The following is a 27,540-nucleotide window of genomic DNA, read 5'->3' as shown; positions in this document are numbered from 1 at the left end:
GCATCCGTCATGACTCTAAGGTCAGAAGTGTGTGGCCAACACTGTCAGGGTGAACCCTGAATCCCTTAAATCACAGTTTTGGCTTGTTGTTGCTTTTTAGAAACAGAAAAATTCTTGGGCCTTTTCTTTTAATACGTTTTGAGATCATCTGGTTGGGATCTTGCTGAGGTCAATTCTCACTTTATCTCAATATAGATCAGGCCTCACCTTAATCTCCTTATCTCTTTGAGCAATGGCGTTGGCTCTAACATCAAATTTCCCAGTACCCTTTTCTCTTCAAGCTGTATATTTTGTATTCCCCTTCTCTGACTTGCTCTCTTTTTCATTGTAGACCATCATATAAATGATTACTAATAACCACGTGACAGAGCAAATATTGAGCTGTCTTGAAATCTCCTCCACCAAGGAAATTAGTCCATTAGTCTATTAGCCACTGTTTTTACCATCTAACTCTAACTGCCCGGCCTCAGTTGTTATAATAATACTTCCTTGCATGTAGTTAAGTGCCATTTATGTGCTTTTAAAATTCATTCCAGCTGGGCAATGGTGGCACACGCCTTTAATCCCAGCACTTGGGAGGCAGAGGCAGGAGGATTTCTGAGTTCAAGGCCAGCCTGGTCTACAGAGTGAGTTCCAGGACAGCCAGGGCTACATAGAGAAACCCTGTCTCAAAAACAAAACAAAACAAAACAAAACAAAAAACATAAAAATTAATTCCAGCTGTCACATGAATCATTATGATTGCTAGGATCTCCATAAACCTTGGAAAGAAAACAAATCTTTTCTTTTTGTCTAATAGAACTGAAACAGATGATCTGGGAAAAAAACATCAAAACTTGGTAGACAGAAAAACAACACAACCGAGCAATTAAATAAATGAAGCTGAAGAGATGGCTCAGAGGTTAAGGGTGCTTGCTGCTGTGGTAGGGAACTGAGTTCCAATCCCAGTACCCATGCTGAGCAGCTCACAAAGACATTCAGTTGCTGCTCCAGGCGATCCAGCGACCTCGCTGACCTCTTTAGGAATGCACGCATGCACGCACGCGCACATACTCACGCAAAGACTCCACATAAAAACAATTTTAAAAATGACTGTGGATGACAAAGGTTAGAGTACAAATTTGGAGTGAAATAACGTGAAAATCGCTTTCACTTGAATATTAGTACAAACTACTTAAAACTGAAGCTTCAGTCTCCAAACTATTGGCTCTTTTCGAAATACGGCGCCAGGGTTCCCGGACCAATGCCACGCAGGAAGATTTTGGGCCCCCCTGGAAACGCCCCTCCCCTTTGAAGGCGGGTTGCAGAGAAAGGCTATTACGCCTGCGCCTTCGCTGCAGGCCCATTGGAGCAGCTGTAAGGCGCATGCGCAGTGCCCAATGAGCGACAAGATGCGGAAGAGCTGGCCCCTCGGAGGCTCCCATTTCTGAAGCGTGGGAGGCAAAAGAGGCGGCAGGTTACAGAAATCAATTTGAGCTCCAGAGGGTCCCGCGGGTCATTAGAGCCAATAAGAGATAGAAGCAGCGCCGCGGCGGCGCAGAGGACCTATCCCTTTTCTGAGTCCTGCAGGCGGGCAGGGACCAGGGAGTGAAAAGCGCCATCCCTGCGCTGAGGGGCCCCGGGGACCGGGGCCCAGAGCATGGCGGACTGGACAGAGACCCTGAGCATGTGGAGGTGGGGCAGCCGAGGCTGTCTGGCCAGCTGTCAAGCCCTGTTTACTAGCGCTGCAAAGGCAGCCACTGTAAATGTAGCCGAGCCGCGCTTGCGGTCCTAGGCGGGAAAAATGACAGCATGAGTTCTGCCACTGCCTAGTTTCCTCCCCTGTCTTCTCCTGTGCTTTCCTCTTCCACATCTCCTGTCCTCCTCCTTTCCCATCTCGGTGCCCCTTTACTCTGACCTTTGTCCTCCTTTCCCACTTCTATCCTCTTCCATTAGTGCTATGCCCTGCCTTTCCATCTATCTTTTATCAACCCCTGTGCCTCTTTTTCCTTCTCCCACCTTTGTCTTTCCTCCACCCCCTTTTTCATCCTGTCACCCTCCCAACGCCAGCTCTACATCCTCCTCCACCCGCCCCCCACATCCTTCCTCATCTGCATCCTCCTCTCCTACTTTTCTCCGCCCTCGCGCCCAAGCCTCCGCCCATTAGCCCCCGCCCCCAGCTGCCAGTCCCCAGCAGCTCAGTCCTGCAGTGAGTCCATAGCAAAGCACCAGGAGCCGAGAGCACTGCTGTGCTGTGTTGGCTAGCAAGTCTCCGAATGGCTCAGGAGAAAATGGAGCTGGATTTTGAGGCTGACACATCTGAGGGGGGCACCCTGAGACGGTCCAACAGTGCTCCCCTGATCCATGTGCTCAGGTGAGCTGGATTGGGGAGGACGGAGTGTGGGGTTCAGAGGTTTGTCCCTGGGCAAGAAGTCTTCCTTCCCGAAAGTGCCAGTTCGAGTTCATGTAGACTCCAAACTGAGGGGTTGAGGTGTTGTTTTCTTCATAGTGACTTGGTTCCCTAGATGGAGGGAAAGTTTGACCTCACACCCTGGCCATATCTGAGAAAGGGGCCCTCCCTGTACCTGGGGGCCGTATTGTGCAGTTCTAAAAGAGAATGTGTGTAGAAACCTTTGGGCTCTGCTGACAGGTTGCTTGCTCTGGCTTATTTCCATCAGGGCAAGTCAAGCTGAATCCCCTGAATCAGGCTTGTAACTTAACGCCTGTCTCTAAGAGGAATCCTGGCATTAACAGACGTTTGCTTTAAGAAATCAGTTTATCTAATAACTTGGGATTATATGGTGTGGTCATATCCTATTAAGTGATTGGGATTTGTTACAGTGTGTAGAGTTTTTGACGCTGCCTGAAATGCGTTGCAATGGATAAAAAGAAAAAAGAGAGAGAGAAAAGGTTTATAGCTTAAGTCAGTAAAACACAGGTTTGAGAATATAATGGGAAAATCACTCCTTTAATTTTAGTGACAGGATGTTGTCTTTTTGTGTGAACAAGATACCAAGGAGTTTAAAGTAAAGCTTGAGATAGCGAGGCTAGTTGGCTCACTAAATGAAACTATCGAATTGCACTTTCGTAAGTAGACAATTCATCTGAGGTCAATTTTGAGACCCCCCACAGAGAGGGTATTAATCCTGGACAGAGCAGAGGATGGGAGTAATATTAGCCCCAAACCTTTCTTCAAGCACAGTTGAAGACTTGGTAATGCTTTGCCTCCAGTTGAACTGATTATAACATCTGTATTTGACAGAGAGGCAAGTGTTTTTTTCTAGATTTAAATGCGATTTTGAAACTGAGGGAATGATGAAGTGACGGTTGCATTTCTGATGTTGTCCTTGGTATCATCAAGGGATTTGGGGGTATTTAAGGGGAAACTGTGTCCTTTGTCTCATTGCTACCCCACCTTCTCTCTCCTTGTCTTTTGAAAGTCTGGTAAGCAAGCAATTGCTTAGGCCTTAGGCTGTCCCACTGACCTGCATTTAGACAATTGAGGAAAAAACCCGCTGTTTTGTGAACCACAATTTAAGTAATTATTTGAAAGATAGCATGACGTGACAGACAAGGGGAGAAGAGACCAAGCCTGGTCTCAATTGTCACCAACTAGCTGTGCTAATGAGTGAGTTAGTTAACCTTTTCATGTCTGTTTTCTCTTTTTAAAATGAGAATAGCTGAAATAGGTATTGCCAATGGTCTCTTAGAACCCAGCACAGTTCAGTTTTGATAATCCTTGAATTCTTATGGGCAGAACAGACTGCTAGACACTTAGTGATATCATACAAAGATGAATAAAGCACCTCTCCTGAGCAACTTAATATGCATTTACACTTGTTTTCTGTTTCTTTCCTTTTATCCCTTTTCTACTTTTGTTATGCTGGGGAGCCTTTTGCTTTAACAGAAGAAGGTGAGCTTGGTATGTAGCTGTTTGGTAGTGTGTGTCTGCTAAGCATGTGTAAAGCCCTGGCTTCATCCACAGGAACATACAGACATATGGACCATCCTGCTCTGGTGGTATAGCTCATGGTAGAGCTTTAGATAAGGATATATAATGTTCTTGATTCCATCTCTAATCCTGAAAAGAAAAATAAAAGGAATGTTTACCCAACTGTGGTGGTGTGCACTTGAGCCCAGGAGTTCAAAACAAGCCTGGATGACATCACAAAATCATATCTTTGAAAAGCAAGGAGCTGTCTCAAGAAGCTTGCCATCTCCCAGTTTCTTTGAGTTCAAAGTAGGAAATGAATGGTTGTATTACGTATGTGGGATCAGGAGAACTTTTGCTATGCTTTCATGGAGGCAAGGCTCTTGGGGTAGGTGTAGAGGGAGAGGAAGGGTTTGACCGATGACAGGGGGAAGGAGGGCATGTGAGGTTAGGGGAAACCTGAATAGAAAGAAAAATGCAAACCTCCTCAGTTACACCTATTTACTTGGACATCAGGAATCCGAGGTAGAAAAGTATTTCTAGTGCTTAGGGCAGGCATCTTGGTAAGATGACTTAAGAACTCCCCAGCTCTTCTCAGTTGGTAGCACATGCAGAGCAATAAGTAATCCTCATAGTTCTCTTGGGTAAAGAGATGAGCTGTTCACATCTGACAGGAACTGGTTTGGGGGTGTAGTTCTGACCTGAAGCAGCTGGAATGAACCAGTCTGGAGCTCCGCCCTGTACCTCTCAGAGCTGTCCCCCAACCACTGAGGAGATAAGTATCTAGCAAAAGCTGAATCTGCAGCACACCAGCCTGGCTCGGCCAAGTGGAAGGTAAGGAGTCCCTTGTCAGTAGAAGGTACGGAGTTCCTTCGGTAGGAAATGAGGAGCCATTGAAGATTCCATTGTTAAGTGCAGACTAGAGGGTGTGGGGCTCAGTTGAAAGATACCTTCCTTTAGAAGACGCTAATCCTTTTATTTTTTTTTTTCCTTTGCAGTGACCTTTCACAGGTTTTTGAGCCATATCCACTTAGAACTGGGAGAAACAGTACAATTATGAGCCATCATAGCTTGGTAAGTATCAAAGTAAGTATGTGGAGTGATTTACATCGGGAAAACATACTTTCAAATATAGCTCTTTCTGGGAAATAATGTGCTGGGCACAATTGTTTTTTGGAAAAAAAAGATTTAATTTACACATCTTGCTTACTAGTTTTGCCAGGGCTATTCAGCTTTTGATACACAGCAAGAGGGGGGGGAGGAGAGGGAGAGGGCTTAAAATTGCTTTCATTGCTCTAGGGCTTTGTATTTGTAAAAAAATTATTCATTGTTATTTATTTCTACTTGCGTCACAGTCGTGAGGTAAATCAGGAGTAACCTGCAAACATAGCTGAGCACAGTGGTCTTTATTTGTCCTAGGATGTAAAAAAAAAAAAAATTTCAAATAGTGCCTGAGTGTTTCTGACACACATCTGTCAGATAACACTGGTTGTCTAAAATAAAGACCCCTGTAAAATATGCATTTATATTCCCAGAAGAGTGGATGAGTGTGTATTTTCTCTGTAGCCAGAGCTGCTGGGAATCACTGGATTAGATAGCTGCGCTGGGGAGAATTCTGAAGAGGTTTTTATATAGTAGCACTTCACATGCGGAGCTCACTCACCCGGCAGCTTGAGACATCTGAGATGTAAGCACACAGACCTCTAAATGGCTGAACTAGATTTCCATAGTCTGTGCACAAAGGTTCATCCATTTATTTATAGGACAGCCTCTCTGACCTCTGAATCATCTAAAATTTATACACAATTATAATAAGCTTCCAACTCAGTGGTATGTTAGAGGCAGCAAATCAGAAGGGGTTCATTTGGGTTAAAGGTCTGCTAATACTTGCTAGCAAGAGAGGAGAGGGAGAAACAGAAAGCAGGCAGGTTTTTTTCCCCTCCTCACAATAAGTTTGTGGTTTGGCACACGGGCGGAGAGCCTGTTGATAGTCCCAAAGGTGTCACTAGTATAGAAGCATATGGTCATGTTCTTAAGGATCCCTGGTCCTTACCTTTTCTTAATTTCTACTAACATCTACACTTTGTATTTTCCATGTTACAAAGTCCGTTCACTCATTTGGTCTATGTAACAGTCTCCATGAAGCAGAGAAGAAACAATGCAAACGGTATTTTTTTCCTAATTAGAAGCTGCAGCAATGGACTCAAATGACATAAGTGACTTGCTTAGGCTCACACAGTGGTATGTGGCAGAGCCAGCACTAGAATAAAGATCTTCCAGTGCCATTCTGATTGCTATAGCCTGTTTGAGAAAGGGAACACTATTACATGTTTTGGAAAGCTTTCCACTGAACTGGCTGAAAATACTAAAAGGGGATGTTAGCTATCTAGAGGTTTGATTTGCTTCACCTACTTCCCTGACGATACTTGAAAATATAAGTACTTATTTTTGTTGGATATATGAAAAATGTTCTTACGTGTTATACAGCTGTGCTCCTGATAAGAGCAGCATAGCAAAGACGGGAAAAACGAATTTGCGTCTCTCCACTTCACTTAGCTCTTTTCTAAGAGGTGAAGATTCTTATCCGCTCTGGGGAGGCTCATCTGTCATCACTCCCCATCCTTTGCTCCAGTGCCTCATTTTCTAAAGGGCCCTGGTAATTCACTGGTCCTTATGCTACCCATCAACCTCATCCTCTTCCTTTCTAGCTTTTTTGCTTCTTTGGAACCGAGTTTAATCCTTATATCTCCTTTGTCCATGTTCCCACACCATCATGATATTAATGACACTCTATACTAATATTACAGTGCACTGTATAAATCTTAATGTGCTCATTCGTGTCCCATAGTAACAAGCAAAGAGTAAACATGCTGGCAAAGGCAATGGAAGGGCTGAGATGCTAAAAAGACAAGCAGGGGTAGGACCTCCAGAATTTACCAACCAATTAGATATATGTGAACCGTTTAAAATTTATACCCAATTATAGTAAGCTTCCTCTCGGTGCTGTGTTAGAGGTAGCAAATCTGAAGGGATGCATTTGGGTTAAAGGTCTGCCAATACTTGCTAGCAGTTGATTTGGAGGCCAAATCACATTCCTTCAAAATAATCATAGTCCTGTCACAAAATGTAAGATATAATTTAAACCAATGGAGTTTACAAAATTGTAGCAGTCATGATGTAAATAATTACTATTTTCCATAAGAAATACAAATGAGTATGTAATAGTATAAAACCAAATAAGACAATTATTCTGCTTAAGCAGCCTTGCACTGTTACGGCATTTTAAAAATAACAATTCTGAGAGAAGGAGGACTCCAGCTGCCTGAAATTCTGTTCCACTGTGACCAGGGGAGTGGTGTTGCCTTGAGTACATGGAGAGAAGTTGAAAAGATGGGTAGTTCTAAGGGAGATTAACTCTCTCCAGGGGAATAAGGTCCCAATGACTCCACGTTGTTCTCCCAAGCTATATTTTAAATCCTTTGTTGTTGTTTAGTCTCTGCCACCTTCCTGCTTTACTTCCAGCCAAAAGACACTTCTCATTTCACAGATCATACTTTTAGTTTTTAAAATTATTTTTTAATGTGTGTGTGAACCTCCGTGAATATATGTGCACCATGTGCACTCATGGGGGCCAGAAGAGGGTGTTGGATCCCCTGGAATTGGAGTTACAGACAGTCATGAGCTGTCATGTGGGTTCTGGGAATTGAACCCAGGTCCTCTGCCAGAGCAGTAGCTCTTCACTGCTGAGCTGCCTCTCCCATTTTCTTCTCCTTAAAACACCTTTGTCTTCACATATGGAGCTTCTCCCTAGTGGTTAATACAGTTTGGGGGTTTTGTTTGTTTGGTTTTTTTGTTGTTGTTGTTTTGAAGCTCCTGTCACTTTGCATAGATATTGTCTCCTATCTTAAACACTCAGTCCCCTCCCTGCCAAATCTTTGGCTCCCACCTTCTCCTCAAACATATTGTCTGGGATCCTGGCCTTCTACAATAATCTAGCCTTTACTGTATCTAGCCACTTGTCTTCTAATTTCCAGCTAGTTGGTAATCTTGCTGCTTCTACTACAACTCCATTAAAGACTGTCCTTGAAAATGTCACTAATGCCCACTTAAGTGTCAGTGTCAGTGTCAGGGGGCTCGTTCTTGCCCCACTTGAGCTCTTTGCTTTCTTTAACACCGTTAGCCAGCTCTCCCTAAAGCTCTTAGAAAAAAATTTCAGCTCTTAAATTATTCTTGTTTCTGATTCTAAATATAGTTCTGTTCCTATCTCTCCCTGTTTCTGAGCCACTTTGTAGACTTATCTAATATTGAGAAGTTGTATATTTTATCAATGTTGCATTGAAATTCTGACTTCCTCCACATTTTGGCTCTGCAGATGACTTCACTACCTTTGGTATTTTTTAGTTCTCTCACCTCAGCCTGTCATCTGCCCGTTAGAGCAACCCTGTTTATAATTTTTCAATGAACTCATTACAGTAATGTGGTAAGCATCTGTTGCTTTCATAATGCAAAAAACAACAAAAAACCCACTAACAACAAAACATTACAAGAGATTTTTCTTGTTTCAAAGCCTAGGAAGAAAAATACAAAAGAGGTGGGTAATGGGAGTGTATGTTTTAAGGTAAAATCATGTCTCAGTGGATAATTTTACTTGAATTAGCTGTTGCCTAAAAAGCCCATTGTTATACCACTCGCCACATTATAATTGGTTTTTTACATTGTAATAGCATAAAGCTTTTTAAGCAGAATAATTGTCATGTTTGGTTTTATACACTTACAAATTTCTTAGGAGAAAATAGTAATTATTTACATCACAACTATTACAATCTTGTAAGATCCACTGGCTTGAATTATATCTTACATTCTGTGACAAGATGGTGATTAATTTGAAAGAAAATAATTTGGCCTCCAAATCATTTCAGTTTCATGATGTTAAAAAATGAGGGCTTGGGCTGGAGAGATGGCTCAGTGGTTAAGAGCACTGAGTGCTCTTCCAGAGGTCCTGAGTTCAGTTCCCAGCAACCACATGGTGGCTCACAACCATCTGTAATGGGATCTGATGTCTTCCTGTAATGGGATCTGATGTCTTCCTATGGTGTGTCTGAAGACAGCTACAGTGTACTCACATACATAAAGTAAATAAATCTTTTTTTAAAAACGAGGGCTTGAACCCATTGATAGAGCCCTTGCCTGGGATACAAAGTCCTAGGTTCATCCCCAGCCCTCCATACACCAGATGTTCAAGAGGTGGACATTAGAGGATCAGAAATGCAAGATCATATTCAGCTAAACAGTGAGTTCCAAGCCAGCCTGGGCTACATGGAACCCTGTCTAAAAGAGAAGAAAAGATGATGTTAAGCAAAAGCAGCAATTGTTTTGAAGATTAGCCTTGCCTTCTTCCATTGATCCTAGAGCAGCATGCATGCGAGGCAAGCACTCTTCCCCCTAAAGCTGCTCTCCCTTTAACTCATGGCGATAGCATTAGAAATCAAACCTTAGACATGATTTACAGCATGGAAGCAAAGTGTCCTTCTTGCCATTTTAAAGTATTTTGGAGAACGTTAATCATATAGAAACTATTACATTGGGTCTGTTAGCCTATCTTTACTCATTAGTGCATCAGTAATAAAAATTGATAGCATTGGCACTATTTTCTTTCCCATTTCACATAGCTTCTTATTTTACATTAGTGGAATAATGAATACTTCCAAGGCGCAGTCTTGTTTCCCTTAAATTTACACAGCTTTCCATTCATTTGGGAAAAGTACTAAAGTCAGCGCCTGTCTAGCGACAGATGGTGCCTTGAGGTTGGACACCTGGTGTACTTTCTAAAGACTACATGCACTGCCTCTAGTGTATTAATGCTTAGGGGTTTGAAGAGCTAAGTTTCTAAGAATATGAAGAATTCTGTAGGAAGAGGTTGTACACTCTAGTGACTAATGCTTTGTATTGCAAAAGTAGCAAACATTTCCATTTCCTTCCCAGTTGCTGCCACCTTTACTTAATCCTATTCTTAGTAGCAGACTGCATCAAATCTGAAGGGTCATTTTAGCTTATTAGCTCAGTCTTAAATTTAAGACTAAAATCTTACAAATTATTAAAGGCGCAGCTCTAAATGCTGAGTGTACTCTAAAACACTGGCAAAGCATGGCTGATGATCTAAGGATGGTAGTTCTGATTACCTGGGATTATTTTGGTTTTATTGGAATAATAAACACATGGATGAATGTTATGATTTAACACATATGCTTATCCTTATAGGAAGAAGGCCTGGATATGATGAACAGAGAAACTGCAAATGAAAGGTTAGTGGTTAGCAAGGCAGGGCCTAGCCCCCAGTGTGCCTTGTTTGTAAGGCCTGCTTTTTTATTTTTCTTTTATTTTGTTTTAGGGAAACACACGCAGGGATGCAGATAAGCCAATCATGGGACGAAAGCCTGAGCCTGGTAAAGTGTTCTGATGTGGGCTTGTGGTGACATTTTCCAGAAAGCTTCCTGTTGTTCACCTGGCTTGGTTGATTCTCTCATAGACCGATGTCCCTCCTGCTTCCACAGTGATTCTTAGTTTTGATCTCTGCTTAATCAGCAAAATGTTTGAATGTGTTCATTTGCACTCTTTAGAATATAGGCATGTTACTGTAGTAGTACCTAAGATCTTTGATATCTTTGAATGAGAATAATACTTTATGTTTACAGAGTGATAGTGATTTTGACAAGCCAGAGAAATTATATTCTCCAAAGAGAATTGACTTCACTCCAGTTTCTCCAGCGCCTTCCCCAACCAGAGGATTTGGAAAGGTAGGATTGTTGACAAGATATTAACTGTCCTTTTCACAGCAAGCTGTTTATTCTAATACATACATACAATTCAACTCACTTCAAGTCTCCATAGACTTGAAGAGGCAATGAGAACCTGTGTCAGTAAATTGGAAAAATGTCATATGTATGAGGCACTTGCATAGCTATGCTGCTTCTGTCATATTTCAAAAGAACCTTTTGAAAAACAACAGAACAAAGGAAAGCCCCTTTGGAGAACAGAAGTGCTGTGGCTGGTGTAACAGTGCATGTGCTTTTTCTAGCAATGCTCCTCGCCGTCCTTGCAAATGTTTGTGAGTAGCAGCGGGATGCCACCAAGTCCTGTTCCGAATCCAAGACATTTTTCAAGGTATGTGAATGTGAATGTTAAATGTGGAGAGTGGAAAGATGGCTCAGAGGGTAGAAGCACTTGTTCTGCAAGCATGAGGAGCTGCAATTAGATCCCAGAGCCCATAGGAAAAGCTCAAGGTGGCCACTCACACCTGCAGCCCCAGCACTCCTATCTCAGTGGGGCTGAGATAGGAGGATAGCTCAGGCTTGCTGCATGCTTAGCCTAGCTACAGATTTAGTGAGAGACCTTATTTCCTAGGAATAAGGTAGAGAGTGAGAAACCATTTGTTCTCTGGCCTCCAAGAGCTAGTACCACACAAGCACATGAACTTGAACATGCACATGCTCCCTCACATTAATTTTATTATGGAATTTTTCAGATATACATCAAAATTGTTAGAACTTCATAATAAACAAACATATGTTCACCACTTATATTGAGGCATTAACATTTTACAAGATTCTGTGCTTGAGACTTAATGTTGATTGATGAATTGATTGTGATACTGAGGCTTGAAGCAAGAGCCCCAATGCTTAATATTGATTTATATTTAGAAAATACACACACACACACACACACACACACACGCACATCCACACACTAATATACTAACACCCATTTTAAGGATAAAAGATTATAAATCAAAATACAAATAACTTTTAATAAGATACTTTTCTTTGGGCAATTGTATGCATTTTGTCTTACAGAATATTTTTTTAAATGGCTTTAAAATGCCATGTCTTCGTATCACGATAAGCTGACTCAAATCACCCCACAATACAAGCACTTTGTGTTTCTGTGTGTATGACTGTCCATGTTTCTTATTTGGGCTATAATGTTGTTCATCTTTTATCTTGGAAGCACTTCATATCATCCTGTTTATTTGTCAAAGCAGGAGGAGTCAGAGCCCAGTCAAGTGCATTAGGCCCAGTGTTCTTGGTCCTCTTAAGAGAAAAGGTATGTGGCAACTATGGTTGATGTATTATCTATATTACATACTTTAAAACTGCTACAAGAGTAGATCCTAAATGTTCTTATCGTCTACCAGGAAAAAGGCAAGGTAGGTGTGGTCCTAGAGGTATTTGTATATGCACCAGATCTGACACTTCCCACCTTACTAAGTCTGTATACATTCACGTTATTAATGTTGGGGAAAGGATCCGTCGTGCTTTTAGACATTGAATTTAGCCAAGCTTGTATTAGAAATTACAATTCTGCTCTGAAATGAATTCATACAATTACTTTTTATCTACAAAAATGTTAAATATTTTCAATGTGCTCTGTGGGTTCTAAGTTATATAAATTATTCATTTTGTCTATATTTTTATAATTCATATATGAATCATTGTCTTATATTCATATTATCAATATATATTCCAAAAATAACTGCTTTTCAGTGATCTGGATCTAAGAGATGCACAATTTGACTAGTGTGCATGTCAAATGACATGGAATTTGCTCAGGTGGGATTCACTTCCCCGTCAGCAAAGTTTGTGTTAGCAAAGTAAAGTTTTCAAATATTCAAATCTATAAAGTTTTTTAAATGTATATTGATACTGTCTCGATTGCTTAGTTTGAACCACAAAGTACTAAAGTTTTCTCAGCAGTAGTTTTAGATTGTTATGTAAGGCCCTTGATAGCATCTGTTTCTTTAAACATGGCTTAGATATTTGATACTGGTTAAGTCATTATTCCTGGCAATTTGACTGTATGATTAGAAGTGCCAGGCACCATTTTATTTGGCTTTTTGTTGTTAGGGGTTTGGCTTGGTTTGATTTTGTTACATAGTCTTAATGTCTCTCAGGCTGGTAATGAACTTACTACATAGCCAAGACTGGGCTCAAACTCTTGGTAATTTTGCTTCTACCTCCCAGTTGTGATTCTAGGAGGGTGCTAACAACATCCACCTAGTTTTCTTTTTCTTTTTTGGATCAGCATAGAAAGTAATGGGTTTTTAAATGTATTTTACACATACTTAGTTATGTTGATCCTCCCCTACCATCCAACCTTATCCCTTTGTTCCCCTAGTGCCCTCTCTCTGTGCTTTTATTTGTATCTTTGACCTCCCTTTTTTGCTCTCCACTGAAGACCTCTTTTTTTCTTCTTAGACCTTTTCTAGTTTCATATTCTATACCCACACCCACACTCACACATAAGTGCACATATATAACAATTTAATCTGGGATCTCCAGGTTTCACAGACCCACACAGTTACTTATACATAATTTTTAAAAGATTTTGCCTACATATATGTGCATTGCATGCATGAAGTACCTACGGAGAGCAGAGAGGGCATTGGATTCTCTGGTATTGGAGTTTGAACAGATAGCTGTGAGCTACCACTGGATGCCAAGAACCGAACCTGGGTCCTTTGCTAGTGCTGCAAATGCTCCTAACCACAGAGCATCTCTCTGGCCCAAATCTACCTAATTTTAAAATAACAGCCTCTTTAGCAAGTGGTACTAGAAAAACTGGACATCTATATGCAGAAGAATGAAACTGGATCCGTATCTTTCATCCTGCACAAAAAAGCAATTCAAAATTGATCAAAGACCTTAATATAAAACCTGAAATACTGGACTTGTTAGAGGAAAGCACTTAAAGCTACAGATATAAGCACATGCCATTTTAAAGAAGAGTTTTAACAATTGCCTTAAGAAAAAAAGCAATCCAGGGTCTGAACAGATGGTTCAGTGGTTAAGGGAGCATAGTACTCTTGTAAAGAAAGGGTCTGAGTTCTGTTTCCAGCACCCATGTTAGGTGGCTTACAGCCATCTGTAACTTCAGATGCAGGGGGAATCTGATACCACTGCTCTCCAAAGGCTCCTCCACTCATGCACACACCAACACAAATGCAGACACACACGCATAGTTAAAAATAATCAAAAGAAATCTTTAAGGTTTTTAAAAAGCAGTTCAGCTTAGTGTGGAGGTTTATGCCTATAACCCCTGCACTTGGAAGGGTAAGACAATAGGATTACCAGGGCTTGGGCTGTCCTGGGCATTGTGAGTTCCAGGCCAACCTGAGCACAGTGGAATCGCGTCAAGAAACCAAAAAGCAGGGAGGTCAGGCTAAAGAGATGGCTCAGTGACTGGGCCGAATACTGCTCTTGCAAGACCTGGTTTCAATTCTAGTTCCACAAGATCTGATACCTTCTCTTGTACTTCGGACATTCTGCAGGCATCAGGCACGCTTGTAGTGTGCATGCATCTATGGAGGTAAAACACTCATACACATAAAAATAAACAAATCTGTTTTATAAACCCTCAAAAATAAGCAATTCAGATCACCTTCAGGACCAATAAAGTAATACTAGGAAAATACCTTTGGTGAAGTCTTTCTAGTCCTAGTACACACACAAATTCAGAAGTATTATATTTAAGACAACTTAGAATTAAGGCACCAAACAGTTGTATAGTGACACACAACTGTGTAATCATAGCACTTGGGTAGTGGAGACAGAAGGGTTAAGAGTTCAAGATTATTCCTCTTCTTCATAATAATTTCAAGGTCACCTGGGCCTTGAAGTTAGAGGCAGGAGGATCACTCTGTAATGGAGTAAGTTGTGTATATTCCAGTGGACAGCCTCAAACTCCTGCACATATAAACAACACTAACTGGACTTAGTAGGTTATAAAAAAATAAGGAAGATATGAAATTGGATGGAGACATGGGGGAAAGACCCAGGAAGAGTAGAGGAGGGGAACTGGAGATGATTAAGATATCATATTTAATTTTATACATATATGAAATTCTCAAAAAATATATTAAAGATGATGTGTTTTGGAAAGTACATTCTGTTAGTGACAATAATTGTATTTAGTGAATAAAGTCTCTTTATTTAATCATGCAAGCAATTATTTATAACTTTAGGAATGTTCTCAGTAGTATTAGGTGAAAGTACACTTTAAGCTAAAGCTATTATTGTTATTATTAAAGTAAAATCTGTCCAGAAAGTTAATGGAATTAGTGTTTGTTTAGTAGCTATTCCAATATTTACCAGTAGGTGGAGGGGTTCTTTGCTAGAGTTTAAAACCCTGTAGTTTCAAAGCTGCATATTAAAGCACCGAACAAAGCAAGTAAAGAAACAAAGCTTTTATGAACTTTAATAATTTTCACAGTAGCTCCAGAAGAAAAATAATATGATTTAATTCATAATAGGGGAAAATGAAGGCTATATTTGTTCTTGTTGAATCGTTTTCTGTCATGAGTAGTTCATATAGTTTTAAGTTCAGTTCCATGCTTCTGCTGAGGTAACGGCAGGCTCAATCATTTTTGCTTGCTTCCTTGCTTCTTCTGAGACAAGGTTTTACTCTGTAGTGCAGGGTGCTGTGGCTTTCTGGGTAGCCCAGGTGCTCTCAAACTTGGTGGTTCTATTCCTACCTCTACCTCACATGCTGGATTACAGACATTCACATTCACCTTAAATTGTCTTTTCTAGTTTATTTTTAAGCTCAAATAAACACTATCAAATTTTAAAAATATGCACATTTGAAATAAAAACAGAGCTTGGGGCAGGGAGAAGAGGCAAACAAACAACCCTCAATAGCAGCTAAATGTTAAGCAGTATTCCCATTGATGCTTTGTTTTCTCATTACTAGTTCTGTGAAAATCTATAGGGTTGAGTAAACCAGCGTAGTTCCAAATGTGTGAACTGAATTACTGTCATTGTTCTCTCAAAGTTGTACTTTCAACTGTATTTCTATTTTTAGTATATCATCTAACTCAACTTTCTATTTTTCACCCAATCAGAAAATATATTTTGTTGCTGTCTCAAAAAATGTTAAGATAGTAAAAGATAAAAGTATTCTTTGCTAGTCATAAACTATTCGCTATGAGTTTTAACTGGGAATACTATTTTATTTCTACCATTGGTTAGATTTTATTTAAGTTGTCTGATAAAATCATTGTTCTCTTTTATTAAAGTGGGTGTGCTCACGCACGTGTGTAAAACATGCTGTGAGTAATGCATAAAATTAAAGTTATTAATATTTGGCCAAAGTGTATAGAAGTATATTTCTTTTATGTTAAAGCACATGGGAAAGTCACTGTCATTGGGAGGAGTGTTTTGAGAGATGATCTTATATAGTGTGAGCAGACCTGGAAGTAGCTATGCAGCCTAGGTTTGAACTCTTGATCTTCCTGCCTTAGTCTCTGGAACTCTGGACTCTTGGCACATGTAGGAGCCTTTCTATAATAGCTAAAAGTAGTCTCATTTGACTAAGCAAATATCACCGTCATTTAGCGCCAGTCCTGTGTTTGTACAATTGTTTTATGGTAGCTATATTTCTTTTGTTGTAGGGGAAATGGAGCCGGAAAGCCAGCCTAAGAGACCCTTCCAGGGCACCACCAATATGCTGCCTACAGATCCTGCACAATTGTCTGATTTCAGTTCATGGTAAAAATGAAATTAAAAAAAAAAACTATTAGGGTGTGACTCACATTTTAAAAGAACCACATTGAAAGAATATTGAGATAATGTAAAATATAATCCATGCTCACATAGGGGGAGTCTTCATGGAGGTGTAAGTGATTTTGAATGACCAGGTCCTCTGAAAGCCCCAAGTAGTACTTTGGAAGTGTATGTATCCTTTTTGCACCTTTAATTTTGTTCCTAGCCTCTGTTAGGTCAGCCTTTCTCAATGGATGGGGTGGTATGGTGTAGTATCATCAACTGACTGGTCTGAAAAAGAACCCCTGGGTTACTGCGGAGAAAATGTACATTGATTATCACTCCTCTGCTTGCATTTCATGTACCATGCTGTTGACTTATAAGAGATAGCTACATCTTAACTTTGTCAGTTAAACTTAAGTTTGTCAGTTAAACTTTGGATACTTGGTGTAAACAAGGGAGGAAAGATTTATTTCCACTCCTGGTTTTAGAGGTTTCAGTCTGATGTTCTCAGACTCTCTTGATTCTGGGCCTGTGGTGATGCAGGTCATCATGGCAGTAGGAACATCTGGCAGGGGCTGCTGCCCTCATAAAAGCAAGGAAGAGGAGAGAAAGGAAGAGACTGGAGACAGGGTATGACTTTCATGGTTTTGCCCCCAGTAGCTTTCCTGTTCCAAATAGGTTCCTCCTAAAGTTTCTGCCACCCAAAATAGTGCCAGTACCCAGGCAACCAAGCATTCAACATGAGCTGGTGCAGGACATTTCATATTCAAAACATGTCTGCACTATTTGCTAAGTAATATGATCAGTCTATCGGGTAAAAATCTTTTTAGACAATTCACAATGCTCATTAAGATCGTACTTTCTCTTTGCATTTTGAAACACAGTCTTACTATATAACCCAGGCTCACCTCAAGCTCACTGTGTAATCAAGGCTGGCCCAGAACTTATACCCATCCTGTTTTAGCCTCCTGAGTACTGGGACCATGGGCATGTACCATCAGCCCCAGCTTAAATGTGAGGTTTCTTAGTAACAGTTACTAAGTCTTACGGTTCAGGTCACATGACTGATAGTCGTTCTCATTCTAGTTCAGTTCTATAATGTAAGGGTTTTCAGTATGTTATGAGAGAATTGACTTCTTTTCCTATTCTTGAAGTTGAGCACTTGGATGCCGACAGACATGTGGGAGGAAAGCATAGTAGCGGTTCCTAGGTAGTATTTTGTAATCTTTTAGGATATTCTAGTCAACTTGCTGAGTACCCATATTCTGTATATAATTGTGTAACACCTTTCAGGACTTTCTGTTCCCTGGGTTTTAAAGATTGAGAATCCTTTAAAAAAAAAAACCAAAAAACTCATGGGGGCACTCATTTTAAAAAATAGAATGGTACTTTCTAAATGGAAAAATTATAAAAGCCATTCACTCATGTAAGGGTTGACAATTCCTTCTTTCCAAATTGCATGTGTATTATTTTATTTAAGATAACTTGCACTTCTAGGTGAGCAAGGCCTAGCTTATTGTCTTTCAAGAGGCTTGCTGACTGGTACTGTTGGAATGCCTTCTAGATCATTCCTGTTTGTATCTTCCACTGTCTCTATGTGTCCTTGGTAGCTCAGTGTGCTAATTTTGGTACAGAGTATCTTCCCAGATATGTAGAGATTGCAAAGAGCGATTCCTGAAGCTGGTCAAGAGGACTAGTGGATGAAACCATATACTCGCTGCAACCTGCATGTGGCTTTTATGGTAAAGTGGGAGTATAGGCACATGATTATAAATAGATTTTCATATCCAGTTGTTTATCAAGTGATCTAATAAGGGAAAAGTTCACAGCATTCTGCCAAGCAGAAAATAAAGATAATGAGGAGCTAGGTATGTAACTCAGTGGTAGAGTGCATGTTTAGCTTATACAAGGCTATCTCCAGCATGGCAAAAAATGCATGGTGAGATTTATATATATTTATATTTTATGTCTTTTTTTTACATTGCCACAAAACAGCAAAAGAAGTTCGTGCAAATTAGAAAGCAGGAGTAGGGAGCTGGTTGTGGTAGCACAGACCTGTAATCCTAGCACAATGCAGGCTGAGGCAGCTGCCATGTTGGAGGCCAGCCTAAGCTACATAGTGAAATGGGATAGCCTCAGCTATCTAGTAAGACTGTATCAAACAAAGGAAAAACAGGAATGCATAGCCCAATGATAGAACACTTTTCCAGCTTGCTTGGAGCCCTGAGTTTGCTCCACAGCAATACCAAAATTCAAACCAAAATGAACCAAGAATGAAAAGGACTGTTTCTTTGTGGTTCTCACTCCTTGTGTGGGCATTCATGTTTTAAGCAGCACAGCCTTAGCTGGCTCTATGGCAATGCTGTTGTTGCAAACCATGAGTAAACCTGTAGTAGCTGTGCAAGTCCTGGAGACATGGATATTAATGTTAAATGAAACTTAACATGAATGGGTGGCTTCAGCTACAAGGTGAGTTTGAGACCAGCCATGGTTACATGATTGCCTTGTTTCCAAAACAAAACAAAAGCAAAACAGAAAAAAAATCACCCAAAATATATTTGCTTAATTCATGATCATTTATACACTGTGGAAGCATGGCTCATACTGACTAATAAAGAAACTTATATTTTACAATTCACAAAAAGTAAGTTGTCAAGTGCTATCCATGTCTAGTGGCACATGTCTATAGCCCTGGGCCCTAGGTTGAAAGGATCATAGAAACTAGGAGTTTGCAGCCTGGGTTACATAGGGAGATTCTCCTCCCCCAAACAAAACAAAATCAATGACTAGAAAGATGGCTCAGTAGGTTAGAACACTTGCTATGCAAGCATGTCACCCAACAACCTCCTCTGTTCACACACATGCATACACCACACACACAAATACATCTGTAGCGCCTATATAAAAGGCAGGCATGCCCACACACACCTATAACTCCAGTGCTTGGGGGAGAGGGAAGAAACAGATGCATCACTGGTGCTTACTGATTAGCCAGCATAGCCAAGAAACTGGAAACTCCAGGGATGAGACACGGTGATAAAGCAGCCCACCCAACATCCTCTGGCCTCTGGTCTCTATGCTAGCAGTGATGGGCATGAATATTCATGTGCACACACATGAATGCACTACACATACAAATACATACACAAGCCTTGCAAAAGCAGTTAATTAACTTTCAAGTAATGTTTATAGTTGAATTTGTGAAGTCTCAAAGGGTCTTAAAGCTTAAAATTATGTCAAGATCTGTGGGGCACCTTATATACTAAGGATGCTGACATTTATGTCTATAGTGAAGAAATTTTGTGAGTTACTCTTAATATTGAATCTGGAGTCTGCATTTTCAGAAACAGCTGTCTCTTAATGCAGTTCAATTGGTCAAAATCAGGCATCCATAATCTTAGAAATGGGGCAGAGATAGGAACCACCTGTGTCCTTCTCTCTGCTGCTAAATATGGCAGTATACTTGATAATGAAAATAAGGACTCTTTCTTTTAGAGAGTATCTCAAAGATCTGATAACTAGAAGATATGATCTCATCTTTTTAAACATTTCTTTATTCCCTGTCCCATACCACAAAGAGAAGGAAAATATACATTTTATAGTCTTTAAAGTTTATGTGCTACTTAATAATCTTTAAAATCTGACATCTTTGAAGTATAAATTAAATTATAACTTTGAATGTCAATCCATTTAGGCTTTGTGTTCGTTTGGGCATACTTTTTATTTCCTTTTTCCCCCTAAAAATACAAAATCTTGAAGTCACTGTCAACAGAATAAAGGGGGCATTGCTAACTACAAGGCTGGAATTATGTCATTTTACATTTAGTATTTGTGAACACCAAGAGTTTGAGCATAATTCAGAAATATGCCTTGTATAGTGCTTTGATTTTTTTTTCATATTAAGAATTCGCCTTCTGTTCCTCATTCAATTGGGAATAAAGACTGGATGTGTCTGTAGCACTGCAGAGCAAACTAAGGTATTTTCAGGCTCCCTATCCCTGTGGTAAAAATTAAGCGGTATCCTGTTTTGCCTGTAAGAGGGAAAATGCTTGAGATTTTGTGCCCAGTGCATAAGTGTTTAATGTGATGGTTAGTTTTAACATTTTGAGTTACATTTATAGTTTGAGTTTCCTCATTACATAGCTCAGACTGGTCTGAAATTTAGTATGTAGCCTTGTCTAGTCTTGCACTTGAGATTCCCTTGCCCCAGCTTCAAGAGTTCTGTGCCTATCACACTCTAGCTATCATTATTATTTTAAAATTTTTAGATAGAATTCTTACTCTTTATGCAAAGCTAGGCTTAAACTCACTGTGTAACCAAGGATGATGACCTTGAACTCCTACTTCTGCCTCTGAAATGCTGGGGTTACAGCCATGTGTCACCATGCCTGGATGGTTTTCTACATTTATCTATCTATCTATCTATCTATCTATCTATCTATCTATCTATTTATGTGGGACATGCAAATCTAGAGATCGGCAGTTGGTTCTGTCCTTTGAACTCAGGTCATCAGGCTTGGCAGCAAGTGCCCCTACCCACTGAGCCATCTCCCCACACCAGTCCTTGCTGGGATGAATTAGTTCACTGTCAATTCAGAGAGGCCTGTGTCTTAGCCTGAACTATCTTTTCTTTCCTATGATTGTCTAGTTTTAAGGCTCATGACCATCAGCACCCTCATCAGAGGTTACAGAAGAAACTAAAAAACTCAAATTGGACCAGACTCTTGCTTTTAGAAGCTCTGGTAGAAGATGAGATGGGGATTGATGCAATTTATCTTCACAGAGTATCCCTGTGAATTACACAGTTACACAAGTCCTGGTCTACACGGACCTGATTAATGATGGGGGTGACATGGCCTGCATGCAGCCTTGGCTTCCATGACTATGTGTTGTTCTGCCAGGTTAACTAGAACAGAAACCCGGTCTTAGTTCAGTGGCAATATCTACTTTAAGCTTTACTATGTTTTGAAACTAGATTGTGGTAGAGATAAAGTATAGCTATGCCTTTTGCCAACAGTGAGAAAAAATAGAGACTTCCATGTGTAGTGGTGGAGAAGATGTTTTGAAATATACAGGGTTTTTTTCTAGTTGGTAATGTCTCTGTCAGCTTTTTTCTAGTAAGTAATCAACAATGTTAAGAAAAACATTTCACTGCACAGTCTTACTTTGTTTTGGAATGAATACAGGAGTCACCTAAGCTAGCAGGTCTTGGTACAAATAAAATCTTCTAATCCTGGGCTCACTGTCATCCTGCTGCTTGCAATAAGGAATTCTTTCTTTATCTTCAGATTATCTGCATGGTGGCCAAATTTTAATCTAAGTCTTTTTCTTCATGCCAAATGGCATAGAGCATGCCCTGTGCTACTCAGCCAATATGTGCTTTAGGAAAGTCAATTCATTTTAATATTAGTCTAGGCAAAAAGCTGCAGGGGAAAATTCACATATGTTCCAAAGGCAAATAGAAAGGTCCTTTTGATTTTCCAGTGTCTTGGATTATCTGTGCAACTTTTTTTCAGTTGTTGAATAATTCATATTTTTGGACCATTTGGCCGTGTGGTTTAGCAAATATCAGAGCCAACTTAGTTTTTCAGACTTCTTCCTTAAAAGTGGTATTATTAATGATGCATTTGACAGCCATGTGCATGGTATGGGAGCAATGTGGAAGATACTATTTCCACTTTTTAATTTTAGTTTTCCAAAACCTATTTGTAATCTGTCTCCACCTAAAAACAACCCACAAGCAACAGAAAGAGATGGCAAGGAGATTGTGGTGCAGCTCCAGCGATAACATGCTTGCCCAGCATGTATGAGGGCCTGGGTCCCATCCTTAGCACTGCAGGCAAAATCATGAAAGAGAGAGACATTTCACAAAGCATGAGCAGAAAGGCAGGAAAGAAAAAGTCGCCTTTCAGGAGAACAGCATAGGCCCAAGACTTACAAATGTACTATAAGCTTCTTTACAATGGAAATAAATCAATTTGGAAACTTACATAAATAATATTAAAGGCATAACATTTCGATTCCACAAAATTAGAACAAAATGGAGTTTTGCCAAGGAGCTAGCAGCAGAGTAGAAGCCGTATTTCCTTGAGTCATAATTCCTTCTCTGTGTAAACTTAAACTGCTAGAGTACTCCTTCAGTTCGGCGCTCACTCTGTTCTCTAGACTATCCTGCCTCTACTTGCCTGCTTTTAATTCTAGAACTATCCTTGCTTCTTCCTAACCCTTTCCGAGTTAATGCCTACTCATCTTTCACGTCAGAACACAAATCTCACCTCTGAGAATCCTTTCACTGTTACTCCAGGTTAGATCAGGTTACTCATGTGTCAGACTCTCATAGCCCCCAGTATCTTTTTCCATTTATCACTGATGTCACAAAGTATAATTATTTTCATATGACCCTGAATATTTAAGTCTCTGTGTCCTCTACTATCCTGTAAATTCAGTGAGGCTGGGGACCTTGTCTTTCCTTCACACCATTGTCCTTCAAGTATCTACATACCTTCTACACTTGGCAGCCACTTAGTAAATATTAGAAGAAGTGAATGAGTGCATTCAAGGCAAATACACAATCTACAATCCCTGGGAATCGAAGCAAGCAAGGCAGCTTGATGTTAAGCAGAGGTTTTTGATTCCATAAAAAGTATGAAGAAGCCAGGTTTTCAAAGCAGACCAAGGTTGATTTCTGGGAACAGTGAGCATCTGGGCTGGGTGAAAAGCATATTTCTGGGATGGCTTATGGAGGCCCTTGGTGTCCAAATCAGTTTCAGTGGCAAGATGGGAACAGAGGCCAGTTGACTGGATTAAAGAGACGTGATGGGGACTGAGAGAAGAGAGCATTTCAGAAGCTTAGCTGGAGAGGAACTGAGAGGTGGAAGAAAAGGAGGCCTTTATGGATAGCAGGGGTTCTTTGGGTCTGAAAGGAAACATAAAAATGGATTCATAAAATGAGAATAGCAAAGGCACGGAGTTACAGGGAAAATCATTCAAAATATTTGCCTTGAATCCTCTTGGGAGTGGGCAAGCAAGATGGTCAGTTTTGGGGTGCTTGAAAGACTTTTCTCAAAAATAGAAGTAATATGTCTAAAGGCATACTCATCAAGTTTGAGAATAGATAGCTTACTATTAATAATAGAAGTTATTCTTGCTCTAAGGCTCTTGAAAGGTAAGAAGATAATATGAAGATAGAAATATTTTAGACAGAGGTCAGGAACTCCCCTCACAATAAACATGGTATGTCAAGTGGAACACTTATCATATGTTAGATAGCCAGGTACTTCCAGAGGGATAATCAAATTATACAGGACAGTGTGGCAAGTCTCACTTTGGGTTTCTGTAGCTTTATGGATTTCACAATTCTCTCAACATAGTACAGTGTGCATTTCAGTGCTGTGGCCTTTATGCTTATTATTTACCAATGCTATACTGATGTGTGTGTCCTTGAAATCATGTCATTGCATGTTATGTTGACCCTGATACATGCATTCGCTTATAATTCTTTTTGCTTTGTCCTCAGTTCAGATATTTTGGATGGCAGTAGTATCAGCAGTGGCTTGTCCTCAGACTCACTGGCTACAGGCAGCGCTCCCGCAGAGTCTCCAGTAGCATGCTTCAATTCATGCTCTTCGTTCATCTTGATGGATGATCTCTCACCCAAGTGACTTAACCATTTCTGATTGAGTGTTTTAACTGTTTCCACATAAAACATTCAGTGAGGAATGTGGAGAACTTTGATCCACAATGAGGATTAAAGTTTGGCAGATCACAACCATTCCGATGATGCTCCTATTTCTGGGCATCTTTTCTCTAAAGTTCAATTTTGCAAGCAGAGTCACCTTACTAACATCTGTTTGGGCTGACCTCAGTTTGCATTTGATGACTAAATCTCAAATACACATTTCTGATTGCTTGGAGGACTTTTTTTCTCTAGTGCCTCACAGAGCACCTACTTTCAAACATTTAAGGGGAGCATTCATGCATATTTTCTATAATTGTTCTTTTCCCAAGCGTGGCAAAACAGAGTTGATCAGAAATTCTCTTGCTTGAGAGATTTATAAAATTTCCCTGTTGACTACATATTTTCCCATCTCTTTATTTCATGGTAATATTCAAATTGCTTTTGATTATATCAAATTTTCATTTTGTCTGCATCAGCTTTAAAGTACATTGTTTTGTTTGTTTCCCTTGCCTGTTTGAGCTGCTTCCTTGCCATTTCTCACCGAGGGGAAGAAACCCATAGTCGCTTCCATCATCACCCTTCTTGCTTCTTTGCTATTGGAATGTATGCAGTGAAGACTGACTTTAGAGTGGAGAATGTAACTAGACTTACAGGTTCTTAGGGCTTTGCTACCACAGTTGCTGTTTCTCTCCCCAAACCTGGTGCCTTAAGGGATATATAAAATATTGTTGATATTTCTAGGTGGTGTTATCAAGGAGAAGAAATTCCTGCCTTGACCAGATGTGTGGAGCATCTCCAAATGAACGAATAGTTATTTACACAAACCACTGTACAAAAGCAAGCATCCATGAAGCTGTCAGTGTCTTGGGTAGTATTATGAGGCCTTAGGTGCCTTGGGGTACATTGATGTCCTATAGGGAACATGTGTCGTAGGGGCTTGTGGAAATGGAAGCATTCTGTATGTGAGTGCTATTCTATTTGATTTTTTCCTGATTCCTTGTTATCCTTGAGTTTGTTCTGTCAAGTGGTGACCTGGTGTTTTGGGTTTTGTGCTGTGCTAGAGTCAGAACCCTCTTCTTGTCCTTGTCCTATAGAGGTCAGTTTAATATCTTAATATCAGTTAAGGAAGCTTTGAGGAACTGGAAAGTTCAGTGCTACTGTGCCCTCTGCTTCCAGAAGTTTTTTGAGCTCTAAGCAGTGTATATGCAGTGTGATGTAACATACACTCTGTCATTTTTACAAAAGGAAACTCCTGATTCAAATATTTAAGAAATCCAAATGTGATCTATTGTGACACTATTTATTATGTATTACACTAGAAACAGTGTAATAGTGTAATAGTGCAATGCTTGTGTTGTTAAATTTCTTTCAGTGTTCAACCTGGTGGATGGACTATTTGTTTAAGATTTACATTTACCCACTAGAATTGTGATATTAAGTAAATGTAAGAAACAAACAGAAAATGATTAAACCTATGTCTTTTGAAATCTAAAAATCCTTGGAGTTGGTTTGAAGGTATTTACAGACTAGAAATTAGTGAGCTTGAAGCAAAACCTTTCTTCTAATTATCAGAGAACATCACTTAGCTTGATGCAGTTCCATTATAGAATCAAGTCTGTTCTTAAGTTTACATTGTAATCACTATCATAACAGCTATTACTGACTTCAGTTCCCATGTTACTTTAGCCTGTGAAAAGCTCATAATCCTCCAAACCTAACATAAATGTGCTGTTATAAAAACGGCCCACATGTGTGCTATTTTAAAGAAACAATTTTTTGATAGCACTTGGTGTATCCACTCTGTTAATGAACCATATTCAAAGGCTTTTGCCTTCATAATGATAAGAGATGAGTTTTCTTTCAGGAGACTTGTCTGCCTTCACCCTTCTGTCTTATTTGCCTTAAAGGGACACTTTGCAGTTCAAATTTAGAGTCCAAATTTAGGACTGTTAAGAAATAATCTTTGAAACGTGATGGTATCTGAACTTGTGTTTAAAATTCAATGGTAAGGTAAAAGCAGAGCAGAAATTGAAACTGTCCCAATGGTATGATGAGATCAAAGAGGCAGGAGGATTCACTTTACTGTTTTAGACCAACTCTTTTACTAATGATTCTAATGGAATGTTTTAATTTGTTCTTTCCCAAGTCCATATGTGTATACAATTCATTCTGATTCCTCTTGCTCCCCACCCTCCCTCATCTCTCTCCCACCTATCAGTCACCACTTCTTCCTACAGATTTCTTTGCCACATTCTTATCTTTTCTGTTGTAAACTAACCTTTTCTTATTGTTGTCTTCTATATTGTTTAAATGGACTCGGAAAGCTAAGTTTGTGCAGGGATTGTTTTGAAATCAATAAAACCGGTAATCTGCTAATCCACAGAGCAGCTTTGTTGACAGTACCCATTTATTTTTATATAAAGTCTAATATTTGAAATGTAGTTATTGTTATAAAGTAAAATTCTTTCTTCCTATTCTCATATTATATCATATATTTTCAGCTTCTATTTGAAAACTACTACAAAAATGAAACCATAATAAAATCCTATAGATACTGGTTTTGCTTGACTGACTTATAAATCACTGTTTTGTGATAACTGCTTTTGGAATAATAGAAAGTTTTGTGAAATGTTGACCTAGTGTATATCCTAAGGTTGTGAATTTAATAAAGTATATATGTGTATAAAAAGATGGAATGGTAAAAGTCTGCCTCTCTTATTCCTGTTGATAATATTATTTTCTGTCACTATATCCCAGGAGCTTATTCTCGGTTTCTGGGAGTAGGGCAAGTTTTGAGTAAAAGATTATCTTGCACACAGAAACTAATAGGCAGCTCTATTCTAGTTCAAGCTGTCTATCCCAGCAGAGAAGAAATCTCTCTGCATGATCTGTCACTTCTTAAAGAGTATTTTGTCACATTCAACAATTTAGATGGCTTTGGCCATGGTGACATATTTCTTGCTTGCTTTCAGTTTATCTTTTAAGAAAACCTTTATAAGCCTATATAAACAGGCAAACATAAAGACTTTATGTTTTACATTACAAACACGTGATTTTATTGTCAGTACTTTTTAAAGAAATAGACAACTTATTTTTAAAAGAGCACATTGTAAAATAATTTAAGTCAGAAAAACTGCAAGAACACCCAAACACCATATACTGTTAACCTCAGTTCCCAGTTTTTAATGTTGAGCCACATTTGTGTGTGTGCATAACTTCTGAGTCATGCAGGAATAATTTATAGACATGATATTCTATTACTATGAAATGCTTCAGAGTAATCTTCCTAAATATAAAAACATTCTAGACACCCACTCCCTTGTTACAGCTACCAGTATGACCATTAAATCTGAGGACCTGTTTCAATTATGTTTTTCTGGCCTGATGGCATAGTGGCTAGCTACCTAGGGGTG

General features: G+C 39.6%; 1 protein-coding gene across 4 annotated transcripts; it reads left to right on the top strand.

Moving 5' to 3' along the window:
* The first annotated feature begins 1,371 nt into the window (after positions 1-1,371).
* Pabir2 (PABIR family member 2) lies at positions 1,372-26,818 on the top strand. Of its 4 annotated transcripts, none has more exons than XM_034486433.1 (9): positions 1,372-2,353; positions 4,909-4,984; positions 10,169-10,212; positions 10,299-10,353; positions 10,603-10,704; positions 10,986-11,071; positions 11,949-12,010; positions 16,356-16,452; positions 23,966-26,818. In XM_034486433.1, exons 1-9 carry the CDS (start codon positions 2,256-2,258, stop codon positions 24,108-24,110), a joined length of 765 nt encoding a protein of 254 aa, XP_034342324.1. In that variant the 5' UTR covers positions 1,372-2,255; the 3' UTR covers positions 24,111-26,818. The 4 variants fall into 4 exon arrangements, with proteins under 4 accessions (XP_034342324.1, XP_034342325.1, XP_034342326.1 ...); XM_034486434.2 differs by having other exon boundaries at positions 1,375-2,353; positions 11,946-12,010; positions 24,869-26,818; XM_034486435.2 differs by having other exon boundaries at positions 2,121-2,353; positions 24,869-25,091.
* The last annotated feature ends 722 nt before the right edge of the window (positions 26,819-27,540 follow it).

The sequence above is a fragment of the Arvicanthis niloticus genome, chromosome X, assembly GCF_011762505.2.
Source record: "Arvicanthis niloticus isolate mArvNil1 chromosome X, mArvNil1.pat.X, whole genome shotgun sequence".
Classification (NCBI taxonomy): Eukaryota; Metazoa; Chordata; class Mammalia; order Rodentia; family Muridae; genus Arvicanthis; species Arvicanthis niloticus.
This window is presented reverse-complemented; position numbering and strand designations above follow the sequence as displayed.

What these genes read in the sequence shown, in the direction of transcription:
- Pabir2 (XM_034486432.2), top strand. Translation starts at nt 2,256, where the DNA reads ATGGCTCAGGAGAAAATGGAGCTGGATTTTGAGGCTGACACATCTGAG. An exon ending in AGAGAAACTGCAAATGAAAG is followed by an intron (nt 10,213 to 10,298) that starts GTTAGTGGTTAG and finishes ATTTTGTTTTAG; the next exon opens with GGAAACACACGCAGGGATGC. An exon ending in TGGTCCTCTTAAGAGAAAAG is followed by an intron (nt 12,011 to 16,355) that starts GTATGTGGCAAC and finishes CTTTTGTTGTAG; the next exon opens with GGGAAATGGAGCCGGAAAGC.